This window comes from Cervus canadensis, chromosome 9 (genome assembly GCF_019320065.1).
Source record: "Cervus canadensis isolate Bull #8, Minnesota chromosome 9, ASM1932006v1, whole genome shotgun sequence".
Taxonomy (NCBI): Eukaryota; Metazoa; Chordata; class Mammalia; order Artiodactyla; family Cervidae; genus Cervus; species Cervus canadensis.
In genome coordinates, this window is record NC_057394.1 from 7,888,939 (window position 1) to 7,914,524 (window position 25,586).

The following is a 25,586-nucleotide window of genomic DNA, read 5'->3' on the forward strand; positions in this document are numbered from 1 at the left end:
ACATGGGGGAGGCATGTTCATTGGAAGAAGAGGGTGCACTTTAAGATGTGGATATAGGGACACAGTGGAACAGTTAGAAGGCGGCATCTCCTTTATTTGCCCAAATGCCCTAGTTTCAAGTGATTAACTTCCAAGGTTGAAGTGTCATGAACGACAACAACGGTGGTTCTCAAAGTGTGATCCCCGGGCCAAGGAAGCTGTTAGAAATGCAAATTCTCAGGCCACCCAGATCTGCTGAATGAGATCTGCTGAATGGGCTGGGGACCCAGCTAGTTGTATTTAACAAGCTCTGCAGGTGACTCTGAGCCAGGCTCAGCTTGGAGAACCACTGGGTCACAAGAGTGGCTTCCCAGGTGGCGCTCGTGGTAAAGAACCCGCCTGCCAATGCAGGAGATGTAAGAGATGTGGGTTCGATCCCTGGGTCAGGAAGACCCCCTGGAGGAGGGCAAGGCAACCCACTCCAGTATTCTTGCCTGGAGAATCCCATGGACAGAGGAGCCTGGCGGGCTGCAGTCCCACACAAAGAGAGTCACACACAACGAAGCCGCTTAGCACAGCACAGTGTCACAAGAAAGTGTGATCAATGTTTACACTTTTCTCTCCCCTCCTCCCCCCACTCACACACGTACACAAGCGCACACGCAGCCGTGGACACGTGTATAGTGTTCAAAGAACTGGAAAACAGCCCTTGTTTTCCCTTTTCCTGGAGAGTTTCTTTCTTTTTGTGTGCAGGGCGCTGAGGCAGGGGTGGAATTTAAACAATCCCTAATGAAGGCAGCCGGCTCCACATATTTATCACATTACACTGTGCTGTATTTACCCCTTACCGCTTTGGGTGCATTTGCATATAATCTTTCATAATTCAATTCACCCGTTTAAATCATTTCTTTTATTTTCATTTATTTATTCAGATGGGGAAAGTTCATTGTACAGATCACTGGGGCCCCCCAGTGGCAGCCTTTGGTACTGTCAGCCTCGGATTTACCACCTGGAGTTTTAATGGTACCCGAATCCTTAGCTTTTCACCTGGTTGGTAGAAGCAGAAGGTAGCATCAATGCACGCTTTGTATCTGAGGTGGATTTTATCGGCATTCGAGCTGAAGTGTCCCCAGATGCTCTGGCTTCCCCTTCTGGCATCTATCAGGCTCCATCCTCAGGCACTTGCTGAGTAGGTCAGCGGTCTTCAGTTCCTGCTGGTCAGTGCACACACCACCAGCAGTGGATGCAATAAACAGAGAGCGGGAGAGGAACTTGTCCTGCAATTCCTCTTCCTCCATAACCTTGAGGTTTTTCTCCCTAGAGTTTCCGCTCCGACCATCCCGCCTTTGAAGTTGTCACTGCCCAGAGAAGCTAAGTCCTGCCGGAAGTTTAGATACAGCCTTCTCCCTCCTCTGTTTTCTGGAACATTCTGTGTTCATCAGCGACGGGCAGGGTCCTCAGGGCGGAGCCCTCGGGGACAGCCCCTGACAGCTGCCCTCCGCGGGCGTCACCGAAGCAGCGTCCCCACCCCCGCCCCGTCCACATCTCCCTATGTCCCATCACCAGTCCGGGCCTCCAGCCAGATGCGGGGCTTGCTTCCTCGGCAGAGTCGCCCTCCCGGAAACCTCAGGGCCTGGCATCGGGTGAACTGCAGGCCGATGGACAACCGAGGCCGTTTCCACTTAGCCAGGCACTTTGATGTCCATCCAGTCTCCCCGGCATGGCCCCGTGCCCTCTGCTTGGGCTGCAGAAGCTACACTGCCTGGGAAGACTGCGGGAAGGTGCTTTCCGGGAAGCTGTGTGCGCGCCTCACCCCGGGCACCCCTGGTGCTGATGCAGTGAGGCTGGGTCAGCAGTGACTCCCCCATTCCGCACCCCCCCCCACCCCCCAGCCAGTGACAGCCCGTAAACACCCGCGTCACTGACAGATCGGGTGATGCTCTAAAGTTCAGCCCCGCCCCCTTGGCCTTTCCCCGCCGAGGAGTCATCCGAGGGCACCCCCTGCCTTCCCTTCAGTCCCCTGAGCTGTTTTTGTCACAAAGAAAAACACCAAGATAGTATGTTAACTCATATATATGGAATTTAGAAAGATGGTAAGGATGACCCTATATGCAAGATAGCAAAAGGGACGCAGATGTAAAGAACAAACTTTTGGATGCTGTGGGAGAAGGCGAGGGTGGGATGATTTGAGAGAATAGCGTTGAAACATGTCTATTGCCATATGTGAAACAGATCACCAGTCCAAGTTGGATGCATGAGACAGGGTGATCTGGGCTGGTGCACTGGGATGACCCTAAGGGATGGGATGGGGAGGGAGGTGGGAAGCGGGTTCAGGATGGGGGGACACACATGCACCGGTGGCTGATTCATGTCAATGTGTGGGGAAAACCACTACAATACTGTAAATTAATTAGCCTACAATTAAAATAAATAAATAAATTTTTTAAAAATTAAAAAAATCACTACCCATCTTTAATTGATCTAACATTTGTACAATAATCCTTATAAAGAAAAATGTAAGCCTTTGCTGGGTATATACACATGCATTTGTAAAATCATTCTCGGTGAGGTACTGTGAAAAGGCGCGTGAGTGCAGATACATCTCAGTAGTGCCCCACTTACAGTAAGTTGCTCAGGAGGCAGATAAAGACAATATTCAATAAACTAGATTGCTCCGAACCAGCTAGATTAAACGTCAAATTCAGGATTCCTGTGCCCATCTCAGAATGAAACATGAACACAGGGCAATGCCCAGAAGGAGCACAAACTTCGGTGCCTTGGAGACCAAGGTTCCCATCCCAACCAGACACGGGTGGGTACCCTCGGAGAGATGGCTCACCCTCAGTGAGCCTGTTTCCTCCTGTGTAAAATGGGCTGATACCACCAGGGTATTTATTAGAGGTAATCAATGCGAGGCTCTACCTAAAACATCTAAAACCAGAGCCCAAGGCATGAGGCTTCCATAAACGGAGTTGTTTCAGCACGGGTTACTCGAAGCTACAATTTTTCCAGCAAGTAGTTCAAAGGGGTCCCTCTCAGCTGCCCGGAAAGCCCCCCTGCCTCCAGCTCCTTTCCCAGCTGCAAGTTATTCTTCCAGGAAGCCCTCCCTGATGCCCTGGTGGTCGATCGGCTCTCCTATCAGCACAACCGACACTGCTCTGAGAGTGTGTCTGTTTCCCGCCCGCATGGACCGTGGTACCTGCCCGTCTGCACTGAGCCGGAAGCTTCCGGGAGGGCTGGCCGTCTACCTTGTTCACTACATGTCTCCAGCCCCTGCTTGGCATATTATGGGATTTCCATAAATACTGAATAAATGAATGAATAAATGGGTGAATGAATGACAGCCATTAGATGGCTACCTAGAGAAGAAAAAATATCAGGAAAGTAAAAGTTTTGCATTCTTATAATTGCCTTTAAGCCTCCTTGAATTACCTTCAAAATATATGAAATCTGAGCTTCCAAAAGCTCTAGCGTTTTCCTCCCCTCACTATAAGAATGTGCACATTTTTATTATTAATATATATTATATTTATTAGAATAATTGCATAATTATTCCAACTAATTATAATCATATTCATTATTCCCAATTTCTCTTTTGAATACACGATTATAAAATGTGTTTATCATGTTTGACACCTTTCTAATTCTTAAATTGACTATGTATTAGTCATAGAGACCCTAAGGAAGAAGGAAATCCTTGGTAGAAAAGTGTTAATAATTTACTAGTTGCAAACTGTACTTTTACCTCGGAACACCAGGTGGGTACAAAAAACATTGCTCATGTTTTTTAATCTATGAATTTCTTACATTTTTATGGCCTGTTCTTTGGGCTTATTTATGATGGTTTGGGACAAAGAGACAACCGTTGCCATTATGATTTATACTCTTCCAACAAAGGAAACACAGAAAGAGATAAGAAATCCAAATTAAATCATAGCACTAGATAAGAAAATCCAAATTAAATCATGACACTAAAAGAAAAAAACCCATGAAGGTAAGGGGCTGAAAATTTAAAATCAAAACAGAGAAGTGTACAGACATACAGACTGTGGACAAAGAAAATAGGATATTTTCAAAAACCTAAGCTACAAAATCTAGCACTTACCAAATAAAAGTTTTCAGATGCCTTGTGTCCTGTATTTCTGACATTATGAAATAATGCCTAGTCACCAAAATATTTTTATATGCCTTATTTTAATCTTACTCAGCTTGTGTTTTTGTTTAGAAAGCCTAACAATATATTTTGTTACGGTAAAATGTTAGCAATTAGCAGCAGATAGCCAATATTTTCCTTTTTTTTTCCCCATTAACCCATTTATCAAAAAATTGACCTGGACATCTGTTTTCATTTTTAGTGATGCTTTTAAGTTCCTTGATGGTTGAGCACCAATTCTAAAACTTGACTGGATTTCAAAGAAAGACAACTGCCTTAGAAACAAAGAAATTGAGAGAATTAAGAAAAAAAATTCCTGCCTTTGAGGCTTCCCGGTATAAGCACTGCTGCTGATAGAGGCCCAAGGTTAGTTCAATAGCACAGGCAGTCAGCGGGGTGGGCACAGCAACCTAACCATGACACAGCTACACAGGCCGAGGAAACACTGACGTCCAGCCCAGGAACTCTTGGGAAAAAGAGTCAATATGCCCACAGAACTAACCGATGCTAACAAAGGTCCTAGGACACACCGCCCCGTTAATACGACCACAGCATACTGAGCACTGCCTTGGATTAGGTACAAAACTTGGAAGCAGAGCACACACTGACACTGGACTTGCAGGTAAGGATTCTAGACTTAGTTTCACATCACAAACTCGAAAAAGCCAAAACCAAGACGAGGAAATCATTTGTGAACTATTTCCGGCCTCCATAAAGAAGGCATAGGGAACTGAGTCCACTCAGAAACACACTCATAAGTATTTATGACTTTTACATTTCACTTTGTCCATATCCCCTACATTTTGTGAAAGCATTTACCTGCTACACTCCCAGTTTTGTTTAGTATTGCCTTATAATTTGGTGGAAAAAAATGTACATATTTGACAATTTTTTACTTCTTCCACAGGTAGATTTTAACTTAGGAACTAAGTTAAAATGGAGTCAAGCAAAGAGGCACAGTATAATTAATTTTCTTCCAAACTTATCATTAAGCTTACTTATCTACTTCAATTTGACTTTAATTATTTTATATCTAGAACCCAAGTTCCCCAGATTGTTTTCAAAATTACTACATGTAAATCTTTCCTTGTATCAAAATCTTACCCAGTGGACATACTTTACTACCAAAGGCTATTCAGAAATTACTTATCTGCGTTGCTTAAAGCAAGTTGGACATGGTCTCTGTAGAGGCCAGACATTCACAGAGAACACCAAGCTCCTGGAATCTGAGGATTTAAAGAGGGAAAAAAGGAACATTCCATTCTGTTGTATTTCCTCATCTTTTTTCTTTCTGCTGTGGCTCCAACTCTCTTAGGAAGTTACCCAATGCCACAATTCTTTATCCGCAAAAGAGAACAAAATATTAATACAAAATGAAAACCAATGTTTTAGAAATCCTGGTGGACAAAAATTAGTACAAATGAAATAAGGTGGATCAGTAAATTCTGAGACAGAGATTTGAGTACATTATTTAGTTTCCTAAAGTCGGCTGGTACAGTCTGGGGACAAGAACTTTTCTGGTTACATGCATATAACAAAAATTTTAAGCTGCAGAGTACTACCAGCAAGTTAGTATGTCTGCTGTGAAGCAATAATGATTCTCTGATAACCTCTATTAAAACCTTGACAGCATTTTCCTCCTATTAGAAACCCAGAAAGTTACTGCAAGCATTAGGCTAAAGGTTTTAAGTAACGTAGTTTAACATGTCAAGAAGGAGAGAGAGAGAAAGAGAGAAAAACAGAACAAAGGGAAGTAAAGGCAAAATTCACAGTAAACTCCCTTGGATTAAAATTAACAAATCAATTCCTAGACAGAAAAAAAAAAAAAAACCTGTAAGATAGAAAAAAACCTACTCAAATTACATCTTTTGGAATTCAATTATTATAAAATTGAATCTAGAAAAGTGTGGAGAAACGACAGCAAAAAGATAAAAGTAGACAAACACGCAGAGCGGAGTGAGGCGAGAGCCACAGGGTGTGTGGGTGGGTGTTAAAATTTGCAAGTGAGTGCTATAAACAGAATAAAACAATGGATATTGAGCACTGTGTTTGACAGATTGACACTTAGAGAAAAAAGAACTGTTAGGGGCCCATATGGTAGGCTGGGTTCTAACACTCTTTGAAAGGACACTTTATCCATTCTGTCTAAAAATAGCTTAGCAGTGATATACAAACATTTTTTTGAGCAGAAGAACCATTTTTTTCACCTGCTACCCCAAGATTCATGCTGTGGCACCTAAAACCTTCCTGGAAGCCTCTGAGACAGCTTCTAGGAACCTTGGAACTCTGCTGACAAGTGCAAAGGCCACAGTGGCAACAGATTCTTTCGGAGTCAACAGATCTTCATACAATCGGGAGGAAGGAGGACAGAACCTAAGAAAACCTACCCCAGATGCAGCTGTGTCTGATTTCGGCCCAGCCGCCTCAAGGCTGGGTCCTTACTTCACCCTGGGTTCACTGTCATTCCCCTCATGAGCATCACAAGCCACCTCCCAGCTCATAGCTCAGACATTCTGTCCACCAACCCCCACCAAAGACGCCAGAGCCAGCATCGCATCCTATCCAGCGTGGGGAGAAGGCCGGCTGGCTTCAGCATCCAGCGGATGCTCAGTCTCTCAGTTGTGTCTGACTCTGCAACCCCATGGACTGTAGCCCACCAGGCTGCTCTGTGCGTGAGATTCTCCAGGCAAGAATACTGGAGTGGGTTGCCGCATCCTCCTCCAGGGGATCTTCCCAACCCAGGGATCGAACCTGTGTCTCCTGTATTGCAGGCAGAGTCTCTCCAGACTCCTCCAGAAACGACCCCTCTCGCCACCTCCGGGTACAGTCCCCCTGTGAGTGGGCGGCCACCCTCTCACGCCAGGACCCTGCTGTCTCCCCGCTGGCCCCTGTGTCCTCCTCAGCGATCTAGAAACTCTAGTTTCTGGTGACCACTCTAGTGATCAGCCAGAGTGGTCCTTACACGGAGGGCTGACCATTTCACTCTACTCCAAACCACCCCCTGACCCCCCATGTCCCCAGAGGAGAAGCCCAGCTTCTGCGGTGGCCTTGGGGTGGTGGCCGCCCCGACGTGCTGCCCGACCTCTCACAGAGACTCATCGCCTGGCAGCAGCGCGGCTGGCAGAGGCCCTGGGCGGCAACGTCGCGGGCCCTCCAGCCTTACCCCACAGTCACCTCCCTGAACCACAGGCTTCCAGGGCGCCCACACCCAGGGACAGTCCCCAGGTCCAGAGGCCCCAGGGAGTCGGGGGAAATGGCTGGGGCTGTGGGCGGGTCTGCACGGCAGCTTGACCTCTGCTTCTGCCCTGCTTCCTTCTGCTCCTTCCACACGTCTTCATCCCGTGCCAGAAAATGACCTGCCCCCTTTACGCCACCTCCGGGCCTGCTTCCCAAGACCCCAGCCTGCCACGAAGATCCCACGCAATCCAGCCCCGCCAGCCTCTCTGACCCCCGATCTTCCGGTCTCCCCAGCTCAGCCCGCTCCAAGCTCACTGGCCTTGGTTCCGTGTTTCCTCCTGAGGGCCAGTGGCCTCCTGGGGGAAGGTCCTGGAGCGGCTGTTCCTTCACCTCCTTCCAGCTCTGCTTAAGTATCACCTTAAACACATGCATGCATTTGCTTACCTGTCTGGGTGTGGATCTCACTTGGAAAAAATGACTTCACTTACTTACAAAAGAGTGTGAAAATGACTGCTTTAAATACATGAAGGCAGGGTAATGGTAAACAAACAAAACAACAACAAAAAAAACTCAGGGGTTCTGGACTCAACCCTGAGGCCCCCTGCAGCTGTGTGGCTTTGGGGCAGGGACCACACCCCTGGCAGCCTGGGCCCCCTTATGGTGGGGAGACTGATTTTACAGAGACTCCTAGAATGGCCCCTGAGAATTAGTTGATTTCTTGTACGTTAACAGGCTGTGAAAACAACAAAGGGCATGTAAATACTGGTAATTCTGAAGCGCTGACCCCATGAACCTCACATACCAAAAAAGCCGATTGGGAGTACACTTGCATCCTGGCTTAAGGTCAGAGTCCTAGGAAGTCGGCGTTTTGGCTCTACCCAACCACGGATAGACTGAGAACTTCAGCGAAGTAGAAAGGGCTGGGCGATATTTCTCCCAGGGCACAGAACTAGCCCAGCAAACTCACCGAGAACCCAGAAGGGTTATGACCACTAGTCGTTACGTGGTACAAAATCCTAATATTTTGCTCTTCTTGCACTGACTTTAATTACTTCAGACTTTATTCTAATCTCTAAGGACCTTGCAGGGGGTGAGGGGTGAGAGGAAAGCACACAGGATTTCAAATATCTAGGTCCCTGTATGTTCATCAGAAAAGCTTTAAATGTTAAAAACAGCCATATGTCTGGTTATTTGAGATTAGAGACTGAAATCTTTTCATGTGTATCTTCAACTCAAACTTTTATATTTATTTCTGTTTTTGTGATAGAGTATCTGTACTTGGCTTAAAAATAAAACAATAACTCCCCCCACAATCTCAGCTGTTTTTGTATGTTCTTCCATTCATTTTTCATTTACTGGAGTGAAATGTCCTTGCCCATACCTCAAATCCACCAGCTTGATTGATTTCAGGGGTTGGGCTGGAGACCCACCCTGCTGAGCAGAGAAGACAGACCACCCATAAGCTGGCACTAACGAAGCCACAGTAATCTCACACCAACCATCACATCCTATGTCTGCCTTTTCTGATTTATTTGTGAGCTCACTAGAATCCATTTCTTTATTTCTAAAGAGAGAATCACATAAGCTTATGTTAGAGACACCATTATTAAAAACCATTGTTCATTAAAAACCATTGTTCAACAGTTTTACCTTAACAATGACTGCACCATGTATTAAGATGATAATAATAATAAAATAAAATAAAATAAATAATAATAATAAAAAAGATGATAATAATTAAAGATGGTGCTATAGAAAGATAAGGAAAGCAGACCTTGTCCTAATCAATTAGCACACAATGGCTTTGCCATTCTCTAGATCCACATGATATATCTGGGAACATCCCTGCCTGGGGTGAGGTGTATGCACGCACGTGCGCGTGTGTGTGTGTGTGTGTGTGTCTGTATGTGTGTGTGTCTGTGTGTGTTTCCCCTTGGGAAAGTCAGTGCTACAATCAGATTATCCAGGGTCTTTGTTAAAGCAATAATCTACCAGAAATTGCCTTCGCTTTCCACGTCCTCCTTTGAGGATAACACTCACTCTTCAAATTTTTCTTCATCGCTTTATACAACTTAATATTCAGGCTAGGGAAACTATAAATCTCCTCCAGGTCAAACAACTGCTCAAATCTATCTACAAATTTATTTTCCTTCTCCAGCCTGAATTTCATGACCCAGAGGATGACGGTGGTTTCTTTGCACAGATGGTCAAAGGTAATGAGGAGTTCTTCAAGAAACGGGTGAGCGTAGACGACGTCGGCTGCCAGGATGTAGTCAAAGTTGGTGGAAGCCCTGGGGAAGTTCTTGTCTAGAGCTACGCCCCAGGAGAGCTCTTTGACCTGCGGCAGATGCTTCGCTCTCATTCTGGTGTTCCGGGAAATATTATACTGCAGGTTTCCAAGCACCTCGGGTAAGTCTGTGGCGGTCACGTGTGCACCTGGGAAGCAAAGGGCGGCGGGGAAAGGAACCTTCATGGGACGAGGGGAAGCCATCGGTGTGTAAGCCGCCACGCACTCTGCAATTCGACACGAAGGCTAGCCCCACGCCAAAGACAGTGCACGCAGGAGGGAAACCCCTCCAAAATGGGTGCTAAGGCAGCTTTGCGCTTCCCCTCACGCACGATTAGGTGCGCCAGGTGTTGATGCTTTTACATCTTCGCACTTTTGTGTTCTCCTGGGTTTTGTTTTGTTTTTTGGGGTCAGTTTTGTTTTGTTATTCTTGCTGTTATTTTCTATTTATCTACTTAAAACATCAAAAGGACGGGAAATTCAAAGGCTTTGGTATCCTCACTGGTTTGGAACAATCAGATGTCACTGTTGAAAGATGAACGGGATCTTCCCTAAAAGAAACCTGAGCTCCATTCATGGGAGAGCGAATGAGTGACCTTCTGAGCACCCCATCATTGACCAGGAAGTGCTTAAGTGGGAGAAGTGGGGCAGGAGAGACGAGCTCCCAGTGTCGCTACACGGAAAGTGTCAGGACACCCAGGCTCACGCCATGGTTTCAGCTTGACCCCGTCATAAGCCTGACTCTGACAACCCGCATCTGGGGCGTCCCAGGTGGCTCAGCAGATAAAGAATCCACCTGCCAACGCAGGAGACGCAGATCCAATCCCTGGGACAGGAAGATCCCCTGGAGGAGGAAACAGCAGCCCACTCCAGCATTCTTGCCTGGGAAATCCCATGGACAGAGGGGCCTGGCAGGCTGCAGTCCATGGGGTCACACAGAGTCGGACACAGCTGGGTGACAGAGAGCGTGCACACACAACCTGCACAGACAGCTCACACAGTCAAAGGTCACACGCGCAGAACAGAAGGCTCAGATGAAAACATACAAAGAAACCCACAGTTAAAAGCGAACACTGGTGGTCATTTTCAGGAGAAAACTGTACACCAAAAATCAAAACAATTTGTCCCCTGACATGAACTCTGAGCAGTGGGAGAGCCTGAAAACAATGTGCAACTAAGTCTAGAATTGTCTGAAATCTACATGATCGGACAAGAACAGACTCGTGAAAGGAACGAGAGAACAGATCTGGAGGGGAATCCAGTTCACCCCAGACCAGTTTAGAACCCACTTCTCACCCATGATGGCAAATTTCTCTGGCTATTGACTCTATTTCTGGAAACTGTTAAAACGGGAGGGAAATATACATTTCATTGGTAGAATCACAGAAATAAAAATCTCTGCATTCGTGTGTGTGTGTGTGTGTACAGAGGGAGGTCTATCAATTTCAACAAATCTTTTTAAGATCCCAAGATAAGGAATGACTCCTCCCTCCACTGCCCTTCACCCATAGGAATATAAACTATCTGAAGGGGTCGACAGAGGATGAGATGGTTGATGGTGTCACCGACTCAATGAACATGAGTTTGAGTAAACTCTGGAAGTTGGTGATGGACAGGGAGGCCTGGCATGCTGCAGTCCATGGGGTTGCAAAGAGTCAGACACGACTGAGCAACTGAGCTGAGGCACTGGGGCTGACTGTGAAGAGCTTCGTGTCTAGAGGTGAATACCACCACTGACTAAACAAAGCTTCCAACTTCTGAAGCTTGTGTCAAGTCATACAAGCAGACCAAAAGACTGATTCTTTTAATGAATGAACAACTTCCCAAAACACAAATTCTGCTCTTCGATGAGGAAGCTTTCAGCTATAAATCCAACAGGACCTCTGACACTAGCCATACTAAGTGGAATGGTGACTTTCAAAGCAATGTCAAGACAGAGCAATTTAAAAAAAATAAAATAAAATATTTTGGGAGGGTTTCAAGGGTCCTGTATTTCTCCAGTGCTTTAGAAAGTTGTAAATTGCTAAATCTTGAACTCCTCTCAAGATTTTAGAGTGGCAGGTGTGCACTTCTGAAGATCAAGGAAATCAAGACGGATTTGGGCTGTGCACATCAGAGAAGGCAGATAAATTAAGGTTGTGAAAAAGATAACAACAACAAAAAAGACTGAAGCAGTCTCAGACACACGTAGAGACCATCACACATTTAGTTGGAAAAGAAGATGCTGGTGAGAGAACAAGCGATCACAAAAGAAGAATGGAAATAACTGAGAAAATAAATTCAAGGACACGTGCCTAAACTTAGAAGCAGATATGATTTCTAACACTCTTTCTCTATTCTAACAGGTGCTTTTTCATAAAATAAAATGACTTCAAAGCCCAAAAGGAATATACCAAGTGCATGGGGATGTTGAAATGGGGCTGAAATTTAAATAAAGGAGAAAGAGTTCGCAGCAGTCAGCTCTGCCTATGCCTCATATTTCACACATTCTCCAGCAGCCAGAATGCCAGGATATACATGCCGGCTAGAATGCACTTGAGACCTACACCCCAGGAGAAGAACTAATATAGCTTCCCAGAAAATTCGGAAAGAAACCAGTTAGGTGACTTTAACACTGTTAAAGTTTCTTAATGAAGCCCATTCAAATTATGAAGGGCTTGAAAACAGGCCCTGATTCATGTTGGTGAAGAGCAGAAATCAACACAATATCGTAAAGCAATTATCCTTCAGTTGAAAATACATAAAATTTTTCAAAGGAAAACTAGAAACAAATAAATAAAAATAGGAAAAAACTAAAAGATATTTCTTAATATCAGAAATAAGAAGGCAAACAAGCCCGGGGGGGGGGGGGAAAATGAGGCGGGGAATAAATGTACAAAAAAAAAAATGTACAAAGACTCAATTATGAGAAACTGGGACCAACTTTCCATCAGGAGGAGAATTTCAAAGTAAACTATCATTTATAGTAAAAAATAAAAATAGGCCCAGGTTATAGTAATATGAAAGTGAAACTCGCTCAGTTGCGTCCGACTCTTTGCTACCCCTGGACTATACAGTCCACAGAATTCTCCAGGCATAGTAAATGGATAGCAAAAGCAACTAATGATATCAGATCATTGGGTTCTCTGATCCCACTTGATCTAACGCAGCTACTTACCAAGTAAACTCGCCACAATGGAGACGAGTCCTGTTCCGGCTCCAATTTCAATCACATTTTTGTCGGCCATGTTATACTGCTTTACGTTAGTTTCCAGAAAATAGCACAGAACAAGGGCCTATGAAAATGCAAAAAAAGAAAAAACAGTGCTTAGTAAGTAATTACAGAAAGCAATATTAAACTCTATTAGACAAATACCCCACTAATGCTATAATACGCATATGAGCACGTGTGAGAGTGGGCTTCCCAGGTGGCACAGTGGTAAAGAATCTGCCTGCCAGTGCAGGAGACACAGGAGATGTGGGTTCAATCCCTGGATTGGGAGGATCCCTTGGAGGAGGAAATGGCAACTCACTCTAGTCTTCTTGCCTGCGAAATTCCATGGACAGAGGACCCTGGGGGGCTATAGTCCATGGGGTTGCAAACAATCAGATAGAACTAAGTAACTGAGCATGCATGCACATGTGAGTGTATGTGTGTATATATACACATCTCTACAGAAAATTATCCACAGAAGCACATTCTCCAATAGATTCAACATTTAAGATAGAAAAAGTCTTTGGGGATTGTTGGGGAAAGAAGAGAACTGAGAATATAGAGTTCAGTTACTTAGGCTTGATTATCTTTAAAGGAAGCAACTTCTAATAATAAGAGTCATTTTAAAGAAATATATGTTCAAGATTGGGGCAGACAGTAGAGGGGGCTGCACCCTTTGTAGGACAATTGATAAATGACTGTTGGCCTTCTAGAATATTCTGCATGTTGAGACTGACACAAATTTCATTATAATTGTTTAACTCAAATAGAGCCCAGTTAAATGGGAAATAAAAATGTGTACAATTCTAAACTTTTGTGACCTATAGTAACCAAAAACTGAATCTGTAAACAACAGTCTTTATTAACCCTACAAGTCAGAAATAAAATTGGCGGAAGGAGTTTCCCAATTTCTTGATTTCTAAATTTTACTGTTGCTTGAGGTAACAAAATAGAACTATGGGACCTCTTTTCTCCTTCCAAATAGTATATAATAATAAACAAAATTGGATGAAAAATAATTGAAATTTAGCAAATTTTGTATGAAATTATACCGATGGCCAAACGACAGCGCCATAACAATCCGTGGCTTCATTGATCCGAATCTCATGACCAGCGAAATGAAACGCCTCCCAGGGGACGGTTGTTACAAACGCTGGAACAAAACATCTCCGCATGATCTCTGCAACCACTGTCCTGTCATCGTCGTCTTCTCTGCGCTCTGAAAGGAAAAGAAAAAGGCAGTGGTTGTGGTTGTGGCAGTAAAACCAGGGCAAAGGAGAAGAATCTGCTGGAAATGCAGCATTTCCACTTATTCTAAGTTACTTCTGGCCAGTCATTGACTTCAGCTGCAACGTAATGATAGTTGGGGTAAACTACTTGAAAACAGCTCTTAACAGAAGCTGACATTTCATACATTGGGACAACATCTTTCTGATTTTTTACTGAGGTTGAAATCAACTGCTAGTCATTTCGGCAATGCTATGTGAAATAAACAATAATTGATAGACTTTTTTAAAAAGCAACATATTTTAAAGGCTAGCAACCAAAATAAATAAGTAAATAAAGGCTACCAATCTATTCATTTAGAACAAAAGAAAGACTGGTGATGGAATCTAAGATCTCAACTATTCATATTGGCTTCATGGTGCAATTCCAGTTATTTCAATGCAGCAGATCCATTATGACCTGCCTTTATACAGACAAAAGACATGTGATACCATCCATCAATTATACTTGTATTATATTATTATTACTTGTTTTTATATTATTGTTTGGGGGCAACACATGACATCTTAACATTGACAATATCGGATAAGTTTCACTGGTAAGAATACAAAATGTTGCTTTCTGGAGAGCAATCTTATGGTATTTTGTTAATTTATATATAAATATCCTACAAGCCAGCAATCCTACTCCCTATTCTAAATTTTTACACAAGTCCTTAAGTGGATATGTGTGAAAATATTTGTCAAAGACCTACATCAAACACACTAGAAAGGTTGCCAGAAAGAAGCTGGAAAAGGAAAGGAAGTATGAAATGGGTAAAAAGAATGAATGAGACAAGATAGACAGATACACATACAACAGGGGGGGTCTTGCTGAGATGACGCCCATGTACCATGACATGAAGGGTATGACTCACTCACACCTCTGTCCTGAGACCCAAAAACAAGTAAGTAAACAAACAGAAAACAAAAATATTTCCAAGAAATTTGGGGCAAGTACAAAAATTGCTTATTCTGGTCTCCGTAGAAGAAGACAAGTTTCTCTTGGGAAATTTATTTCCCAAATCTCAAAAGTTAAAACCTTCACACTTTCCAACCTTGCCATCATTCATACTTTCAAAACAGATATGACACTACAAAGTCAAATGTCATCCAATCCTTGAACGTCAGATGGAAAACATAGCGGCTGCCTCCTGGTCTCAGCTTGCACCTCATCCAGGAAACTCATGTTCCTTTGGGGACGAACAACATGCCCAGCCTCTTTGAACTCTTTCCAATGAGGGTGAACTTGCTCCTTCACAAGCAGCCCATTCTGCAATTAGAAAATTTGATGATTCACAATTCTCCCTAACTTTAAACCAAAATCTGACACCAGCAATTTTTAAATCTATTCTTCCTAAAAGTAATGAAGCAATTTTCCTCAAAAATGAACAAACTTTTATCATTAAAATAAGTCCCAAAATTTTAGGAAAGGGGAAACATGCAAAGGTTAAAAAAAAAAAAAATGAGGAGTTTGGCATCAGTTTTAAAAATGCTGGGCTCAAAGCCCCAGGAGAATTTGCAGTTTCTCCATGGCATTGAGGCAAAAACAGGGGTGAGAGGCTGTCTTGAGTCCTTGAGTCCTAAGAGAAGACGTACTGAGTTGGCCAAAAGGTTTTTCCATAGCATCTTATTGAAAAACTCGAACAAACTTTCTGAACCACCCAATAGTTGCCAAACTGTCCTATGAGCTCCAGTAACATCATTCCGTTCTGGGAGCACAGTGGCAAGAAGGAGATGAAGTTTGCCCTTGTTGGAAGATTCCCTCAGGGGCCACAATCCAGCAGGGACTGGAGCCGAGATGATTTCCTGTCCTAAATTCTGTGTTCCCTGAACAGACCCAGACAGAACCAAGCACTCTCCAAAGGACTCTAACCTCACCACGTTCCACGGCCAGGCCACCCTCCCACCCCCACCAGCACTCACACTGACCTTGGCAGAGATGCAGAGAAAACAAACTGCTGAAAAACGGAGAGTCTTAAGCAAGAGACACCTCTTCTAACATATTCCACTGTATTCCTCCTGAAACAACAGCATGCTCTCAAATTCAGGAAGAGCTCCAGGAACCAAGTAATATTGGTAATGATGTTGGATTTGAACTTTAACTTTCATTTTGCTAGATTCACTTGCCTTGCTAAGATGGGAAGCTGGGGGGACAGCAGAGGGCTGTGGAAGTTCTTTAGGGGAAAGCTGAGAACTTTAATTGCTTCCTTGACCTTTAGTTGAATGTGCCTGCTTGGGCCTCCTTGCAAACTCCTTATAAATGCAGCACTTCTTTGACAAGTCACCTAAGGTATCGGGGATTAATAGACGTTAGAGCACAAGAAATCCTAGGAGCACCCCCTAGGATTCCAGTTTTTGATATAAAAACTTTGTCGATGAGTGTTTACCGCTACCACACCGACGTCTCTGACTTTGCACTTTCTTTTAGAGCTTGGTTGACCAGATCAGCGCTGCTGTCCTAACAACTACAGTGCAATAACAAATGTAAATAAATAGAACTAGTCTTTTTTTTTTTAAGAATGGCCACATTTTTAGTTCCATAAGGAAATGAGATTAAAAATACATATGTGAATATATTATGTAATAAAAAAAATGACTTACCACTCCAAATTAAAGGATCTTCTAAGAGATTTCATGAAACAACAACCACTATTAATTGCGTGTTGTTGTGGTGGTGGTGGTTGTTTAGTTGTTCTGCCGTGTCTGACCCTTTGTGACCCATGAACTGTAGCCTGCCAAGCTCCTCTGTCTCTGGGATTTCCCAGGCAGAAATACTGGAGTGGGTTGCCATTTCCTCTCCAGGGGATCTTCCCAACCCAGGGATTGAATCCGAGACTCCTGGGCCTCCTGTATTGCAGGCAGATTCTTTACCCAGGGATTAATTGCATATACACCCTAAAAGAACACAATTCTACCATTGTACATGGTCACTCGAAATTAGTTATGCACCTAGGATGACCACATATCCTATAGCAAACACTGTCAGGCTGAAGAAAATTTAACTGACAGTATTTTATATTAGTATTCTCCTTTGAATTTAAAGACTATATGAATATCAGTCATTCCATAGGAAGGGACACTCATAAAAAAATATTCCATAATTGATAGCAGGAAATCAAAATATACTGAATTTGGATATTTAAAATTATTTGTCCAAATGTAATACATGGGATTTTAAAAGCAAACACACACACACACAATTACATCTAGCTTAAAACTTCAGGGACTTCCCTGGTGGTCCAGTGGTTAAGATTCTGGGCTCCTAGTGCAGGAGATTGATCCCTAGCCTGGGTTCAATCCCTGCTCAGGGAGCTAGATCCCACAAGCAGCAACTTGGACCTGGCCCAGCCAAAAAAAAAAAAAAGCAAAACTTTGCTGCTTTTTAGCATTAACTTCTATTTAAAGATTTTGAGGTAAAAAAATTTGGGGGTGGGGGGGGCTTGCTTCAAGCCTTGCAGGGTTTTAGTTTCCTGACCAGGGATTGAACCCAGCCCGTGGCAGTGAAATCACCAAGTCTTAAACACTGGGCCACCAGGGAACTCCCAGGGCTAACAACTTCAAGAACACGTATTTATTTACATTAAAAGACAGGGGCTTCCCGAGCGGCACGAGCGGTAAAGAACCCCCTGCCAATGCGGGGTCATTAAGAGACACGGGTTCCATTTCTGGGTCAGGAAGACCCTCTGGAGAAGGAAATGGATACCCACTCCAGGATTCTTGCCTGGAGAATTCCATGGACAGAGGAGCCTGGCGGGCTACAGTTGCAAAGAATCGGACAAGACTGAATCAATTTAGCATGGACTAGCACGCACTCAGTGTTTTAGCAATATCACCACCCGTTTCAAGGTTGATGACAAGAGCCATTGGGCAGGAATTTAACAGAAAAGCTGCACTTTTACAGGGCATCCCTAACATTGCCTTGTTGTAATAAAAGGGGGAAATCTATGCTCCAAACATAATACGCAAAGAACAGGTCTCCAAAGAGTATGTCTGGCTATTTGTTGATTATGGGATTGATCTTGAGAAGGTCAATGAATTAGTGGATATTCTTTGGTTTTTAGGAATGACGCAAAGAGCACTTTTCTCCAAAAGTTAATAGCCTTATCATACAACAGAATTCTAATTTACACTTCCAGAGAACAATTTTCTACACATATTCCTGCCTTGTAATCTAGCACTCAGCCCCAGGACAAATAACTAAAACTAGGAAATGTTACACAATATGTGGAATTTTGGCTTCCCTACATGAAAAGCAGAAAACTTCTGATATCTATACCTGTGTGTTAGTCACTCACTTGCATCCAACTCTTTGCAACTCCATGGACTGTAGCCCAGCAGGCTACTCAATCCATGGGATTCTCCAGGCAAGAATACTGGAGTGGGTTGCCATTTCCTTCTCCAGGGGATCTTCCCAACCCAGGAATCGAACCCAGGTCTCCTGCATTGCAGGCAGATTCCTTACCATCTGAGCTCCCAGGGAAGTCCTATACCTGTAGATAAAGCTACCTACTATAATCTTATAGCAATATTATTAATGAATTTAATATTGAAACAAATATTAAAACAAATTATAAATAAAACATAATCAAGAAACCATTACAATTATGTTGCAATTTTAAGCGTATCTGTCTTAATGCTTTTGATACAATAAAGGCTTAACACCATTTTCCTGCTATTAAATCTTTGCTGATCTTGAATAAAATCTACCAGGTGCTCTTGTCCTCTGGAGAACTAAAGCAGTTTCAATTACAAAGTAAAAATTAGCAAGATTCTGCCACGTTACAATGATGATTTTCTTAAGAGGAAAATTCAACAGTGAATTGGCTTTCAAGGCTGGATTGCAACAAGCCTTCAAAAACGCAGGTTCTGTCTGTATTCTTCTCTTTTATACTTTTAAGGTCAATAACAGCAATACTAGATGGAAGGGTCAGATCACAGAAATACATGAAAAAAAAATTCTTTAACAGCTATGACAAGTGAATTTAAGCTTCCATTTGAGGGCTGTCATGAAGACCTGTCAGCAAAATTTAAAGTAAAAACCCCTCAACTAAATGAAAGAGACTGTCATTCAATAGAATCTTCTATTCAAAGATGAATGTCATGTGCTTCTTAGAAATACCTAGAGAGTTTTTTTAAAGATGTTAAAGATATTTTCAGATTAGTGAATGGTCACAGGCAAACCTGAAAACTAGAATTCTGAAAGGCTCAGCAATGTCAAGTTCTCAGGCCCTTATGTTAAAGCTGATTCCCTTATGCTGTTTTCACAAATGGGTTTTTTTTTGGTCTGGATGTCTGCTTAGTTTCAAGAATATATAGAGACTGTAATTTTTTCACCAGAATGTATTTTTTAATTGGAGGATAATTGCTTTACAATGCTGTGTTAGTTTCCACTGTACAACATGAATCAGTTGTAAGTATATATATATGTGTGTGTGTATGTAAACCTTTATATGTATATGCGTGTGTGGGGCGGGGGTGGGGGGTTTCCCAGGTGACGCTAGTGGTAAAGAACCCTCCTGCCAATGAAAGAGACATAAGAGGCGTGGGTTCAATCCCTGGGTTGGGAAGATCCCCTGGAGAAGAGAATGGCAACCCAGTCCAGTATTCTTGCCTGGAGAATCCCATGGACAGAGGAGCCTGGTGGGCTACAGTCCTGGGGTCACGGTCACAAAGAATCAGACACCACTGAGCAACTAACACTTTCACTTTGAGTGCTGTTTCTGCTGAAGATCATAGATTTTAATACACTTTATCTTTAACTGTCATTTAATTTGAAGTATTTTCCAATTTCCCTTGTTATTTCTTCTTTGATTAATACCTTATTTAGAAGTATGCTATGTTTCAAATAGGAAAAGGGGTACATCAAGGCTGTATATTGTCACCCTGCTTATTTAACTTCCATGCAGAGTACATCATGGGAAACGCTGGGCTGGAGGAAGCACAAGCTGGAATCAAGATTGCCGGGAGAAATATCAATAACCTCAGATATGTAGATGACACCACCCTTATGGCAGAAAGTGAAGAAGAACTATAGAGCCTCTTGATGAGAGTGAAGGAGGAGAGTGAAAAAGTTGGCTTAAAGCTCAGCATTCAGAAAACGAAGATCATGGCATCTGGTCCCATCACTTCATGGCAAAGAGATGTGGAACAGTGGAAACAGTGAGAGACTTTATTTTTGGGGCTCCAAATCACTGCAGATGGTGACTGCAGCCATGAAATTAAAAGACGCTTACTCCTTGGAAGGAAAGTTATGACCAACCTAGATAGCATATTAAAAAGCAGAGACATTAATTTGCCAACAAAGGTCCATCTAGTCAAGGCTATGGTTTTCCCAGTAGTCATGTATGGATGTGAGAGTTGGACTATAATGAAAGCTGAGTGCCGAAGAATTGATGCCTTTGAACTGTGGTGTTGGAGAAGACTCTTGAGAGTCCTTGGACTGCAAGGAGATCCAACCAGTCTGTCCTAAAGGAGATCAGTCCTGGGGGTTCATTGGAAGGACTGATGTTGAAGCTGAATACTTTGGCCACCTGATGCAAAGAGCTGACTCATTTGAAAAGACTCTGATGCTGGGAAAGATTGAGGGCAGGAGGAGAAGGGGACGACAGAGGATGAGATGGTTGGATGGCATCACTGACTCAATGGGCATGAGTTTGGGTGGACTCCAGGAGTTGGTGTTGGACAGGGGGGCCTGGTGTGTTGCATTTCACGGGGTCACAAAGAGTCAGACACGACTGAACGACTGAACTGACTGTACTGACTGAGGCAGATTACCTTGTTTAAGGGTTATTATTCAATATCTGGAACATTGATTAGTCCTATCTAGCAGATATTTATCCAGATTACTTTTTAAACATGTAAAATGTGTTGATAGATGATTCTCTCATTAGTAACTTTGTGTACTCTGGTATTCCAATTAGTATATCAACGTTAACTCAGACTACAGTTTGGTATGTTTCTTAAACAGCAGTAAAATTACTCAAATTTTCTTCCTCCTATACTAAGGCAGTATTGCTTATGATGGGAACTGCACTTAGTCGTGTCCAGCTCTTTGCCACCCCATGACTATAGCCCGCCAGGCTCCTCTGTCCGTGGCATTCTCCAGGCAAGAATACTGGAGTGGGTAGCCATTTCCTTCTCCAGAGGATCTTCCCAACCTGGGGATTGAACCCACGTCTCCTGTGTCTTCTGCACTGGTAGGTGGGATTCTTTACCACCAGCACCACCTGGGATAGGAAGGCTCTTCACAAACATCCCCCCCTGTAAATCGAAGGCATGCTTAGTCTGATCCTGGCATCAGCCTCTTGAAGGGACTGAAACAACGCAAAGCAGAACAGAGGACATCAGGTAGGCAGCTGGACGGGCAGGTTTGGGGGTCACTGTGCACAGGCATCATGGAGCCTTGGGTGAGGATGAACCTGATCCAAGGCTGCGGACCCTGAGAGCACCCTTTATAACACGTGGCTACGTGTGCTAACAGCTGGAGAGCAGCTGTTGACAAGGGTATGCAACCTAAGATTTGGCACAGTTGACATGCATGTGGTCTCAAGACGGTTTAGATATAATGCAGCGTTAGAAACCATTTGTTGTTGTTCAATCACTAAGTCATGTCTGACTCTTGCGACCCCACGGACTGCAGTTCACCAGGCTCCTCTGTCCATGGGATTTTCCAGGCAAGAATACTGGAGTCAGTTACCATTTCTTTCTCCAGGGGATTTTCCTGACCCAGGGATCAAACCCACGTCTCCTTAGAAACCAAAGACAGAGGAATTTTCAGCATTCACTATAGTCCTAACTTTGTGCATAACTAAGTGCTACCCTATAATTCTTGGATCTTCAGGCCAGTGTTGAGTTAGAAGCACTGGGCTATGGGCTTGCTCCATCTTTTCCAAGCACAAGATAACCAAGTATAAAAGAGCTAGATCGGGAAAAGCCAATACCCTTCAGTACTTGAGAACTGAGTGTTCTACTGGTTACTGAAAGCTTTTCCAATAAAATGCCATGTAACTCTGCTCCACACTCTTAATCCCCTCAGCACCATGCCTGTGAATGTATTTTGAAAGCTTCAGTCGGCTATGTGGATGATTATTATGGGCTGTGTTTGTTCATGTTGTAAAATATTTTCATACTAGTTCTGTCTGCACCTTACCTTGAACTTCTTCCATATCTTTTGTAATTCACCAAATTACCATATGCATAGGGGAAACCAAGCTTTGTTGCTGATGGTAATGATAGTGATGAGATTTTATTCCTAAACTGCAGAGAAATCGCATCTTCATTCAAATCATCTAAATGGTCTGATTCTCTAAAGTGATTATGACTTTAAGTGTTTAGATTTGCAAAAATTACTACAGTTAAACCATTCACAATTAAGCCATGCAGGCTGCCAACACTGGGCACACACCCAGCTCTCTTGGCCTAATGATGCTCACCCAGGCAGAGGCCACCTGGTACGCCTAAAAAAGGGAGGAAAGAAACAGGACTACAGTCGTTAGAAAATATCCAAAGTGCGTAGATAAAACAGAGAGAGAAAGAAATCTAGATAATTAAGTTTGTACAACTGTTCTACAGAAATATGGTAATAGTTCTTCTAGTCTATGTCAAGAGCCTATGTCTGCACTTTTTGATTTTTATCTATTTTTGACTGCACTGGGTCTTAGTTGCTGCATGCAGGATCTTTGATTTTCATTGCAGCATGCAGGGTCTTTAGTTGCAGCAGGCAGGAGCTTCTAGCTGCGGCATGTGGAATCTTTAGTGGCAGCACGTGGGATCTAGTTCCCTACCAGGGATCGAACCTGGGGCCCTGCACTGATAGTGTGGAGTCCTAGCACTGGACCACCAGGGAAGTCCCTATCTGCACTTTTTATCTCAAGGCAATGGGAACAGTTAAATTACATAGTCTATGAAAAGTCATTCTTGATATTTAGGATGACGTAAAAAAAAACTGGCTGAAATCCAAATAACTCCCACTGGTAGTAGAATTTGACCTTAAATTCTCCTTACCACAAGAGGTCAAAAGAGGTCAAATTACACTATGTGTTTGCCTCTAATGAATACATCAGAGGGACCATAAACATAGGCTAGAAATATTTTATAGTCTAAAATCAACTTTCATGGAAGCAACTGTAAAAACCATAAGACTATTTTTATCTCTCTTGCAATCTTCCTGTCTGAAAAGAAATAACAAAGAAATCACAATCATGTATTTAGCATGTAGCATCTGGGGAAAATTTTTATTCCACTTTTGCAGATTAAAAAAAAACTCTATTAATACCTAACAAGTCTATATACTTGATTTATTACCTGTCAGAATTATCTCAAATGTATCATCAGGTATAGCAGGAGACAATAAACATTGTTAGAGATAGTCACAGGTTAGCAAACACAAGCACAGACATATATGCAATTAATAAAAAGTCCTAGCTCTCTTTATGACATCAGTGAACGCTGTAAAGGTTAGCATTTATATTGTTAGTTGTTTTGTCTTCTTAAAACTGGTCAAATTACATAAAGAAACATAAAATAATTTACCTTTTTGAACCTCTGGATCCATTAAGTGATTAGCTAATGGATGGCAATATATTGATGCTTTCTTGATCATTTCTTGAAAACTAGACAAATAATACCTTAAGATATCAAATGGTAATAATTAATTCAATATGTGCTTTAAGTGCTCTCATAGTTACCTAATAAAATTTACCATCAAATACAGTAGAGAAAATTATATTAAAATATCTTATTAAGAAATCATGATTTTTTAAAAAAGCATTAAAACACAATCTATCTAGTACCAACTAAAATTCAGGGTCAGAAATTTTAGAAGTTCTTGGAAGAAGAAATATTCTTCCCCAGAGCCACCTCAGCTATCACAAAGAAAGCCCTCTTCTTCACAGTAACTAGTCAGAGAGCAATCCTAAAACTTAACAGGCGATTAAAACATTGGGAGAGAAACAGTTCCACTCAGTGTAGTGAGCACCATAGCATTAATCCAAAACAAACCTCCCTACATAGCAACTGATGCAAAGTTGCTGCCACCTGTGGTCCTCAGCCTGTACCCAAAGTCAAATAGCCCAACTACCAAACGCTTTCTTTTTTCAGTAGCTGCTTCTTTAAAAAAAAAAAAATCCATACCATCTCAGCAAAGATATTTAAAAGGAAAGGAATTCAAGTATTGTATGCCTCTCAAACAAAGCATATCTTGTGAATGAATGAGCTTAAGTAAGCTGTAGTTCCAACTCTGGAAAACAACAATTTGACGTTTCAAGCATCAGTTTTTGAATCCTTTAATAATCACTGTACTACCATGAATTAACATTCACTCCTTTTCTACCAGGCTCCTAAAACACGTCACAGTCACCACATCTTTCTTTAAAATACGCCTCAGTAAGTTAGGAGACAGATTGTTTTCCTTACAGTTTACAAAGGAGGAAAATCAAAGGTTATATTATGCCCCTGAGGTCACAGGGCTGAACAATAGCGAAAAGTGGTCACCCCGTTTGTTCCCAATTTAGTTTCTCTTCCATTAAAGGGACGCGGTCTTTACGACACCTGTCCGCCTGCAGGTCAACATTTATTAAACGTGAAATCTGGACATACCTATGTACCCGAGTTAGCTGAGTTTCTAGAAGGTTAAAAAGGATCATCCACAACTCTGTCTTTGCTGCCGAGACCCTCTGATGGCGCGCGAGAGGCGCGCGCCCAAGCTCTGCAGTTGACTACTGTACGCGCTGGCAGCGGGTCCGAGCCCGACAGCTGTGTCTGCGCAGCCTCTGAGTCTCGGCAGGAGGCTGGGACGCCCATAAATAAGGGCCGGAGAGAGTAAGCAGGCACATTCCATGCGGGCGTCTCGTGCCCAGAGCGAGAGCCAGCGGGAAGGTTTCAACTCCTTCTGCAAACGAGTGAAGGCGATCCGGGCCAAGTGATAATCTTTCACTTGGGTGCCCAGAGTTATTTAAGCGTCCGCAGCTCTGACGTCCTGTGACACGGAGGCCGCGTGCTTTCCGGGTCACCTTGTCCGGGTGCGAAGGCCATTTTTAGCCTCAGACAACTGCCCCAGAAGGCTTGGGAGAGCGTGCGCTGCAGCGCCCTGACCGCAGGGATTAGGTTACCGCAGTTCCTTCCTACTGGCAGTGAAGACGCAGGCGGAGGGAATATGTAGCCTGTCCTCCTGCTCACGTGCATGTAGGGCTGCAACTCAGAGTATATATTAACTTCCGCGACGGCAGGAAATAGCCCGAAGAAGAAGTTATTAACTGGTAACGAAAACCTACAATATTGCAAAGTTAAATTTAGGAGTGCGGGTACAGCCTCTAAGAAATACTTCACATATTATGATGGATGGAGCTCACGATAGTGGATAGGATAGGACTCGTGGTCTGGGAGCCTGATTTTAATCAGTCCTGTCAATAATTGGCCTGTGATTTTAGGCACTGACTTAGCGTGTTTCTTGGCTTCCTCATCTATAAAACAGATAGAACAGGCACATAATATGGTAGACAAAAAAACATTCTGGAAACTGCAAAATCTTAA

At 43.0% G+C, this 25,586-nt stretch overlaps 1 protein-coding gene across 1 annotated transcript; it reads right to left on the reverse strand.

The window, feature by feature from the left end:
- Positions 1-3,562: 3,562 nt before the first annotated feature.
- On the reverse strand, positions 3,563-24,963 carry LOC122447495 (protein-lysine methyltransferase METTL21E). Its single transcript, XM_043478144.1, has 5 exons — positions 24,654-24,963; positions 23,589-23,683; positions 13,842-14,008; positions 12,754-12,871; positions 3,563-9,745 (listed from the first exon to the last, which is right to left on the reverse strand). The coding sequence occupies exons 1-5, from the start codon at positions 24,698-24,700 to the stop codon at positions 9,285-9,287; spliced, it is 888 nt and encodes a 295-aa protein (XP_043334079.1). The 5' UTR covers positions 24,701-24,963; the 3' UTR covers positions 3,563-9,284.
- Between the last annotated feature and the right edge of the window lie 623 nt (positions 24,964-25,586).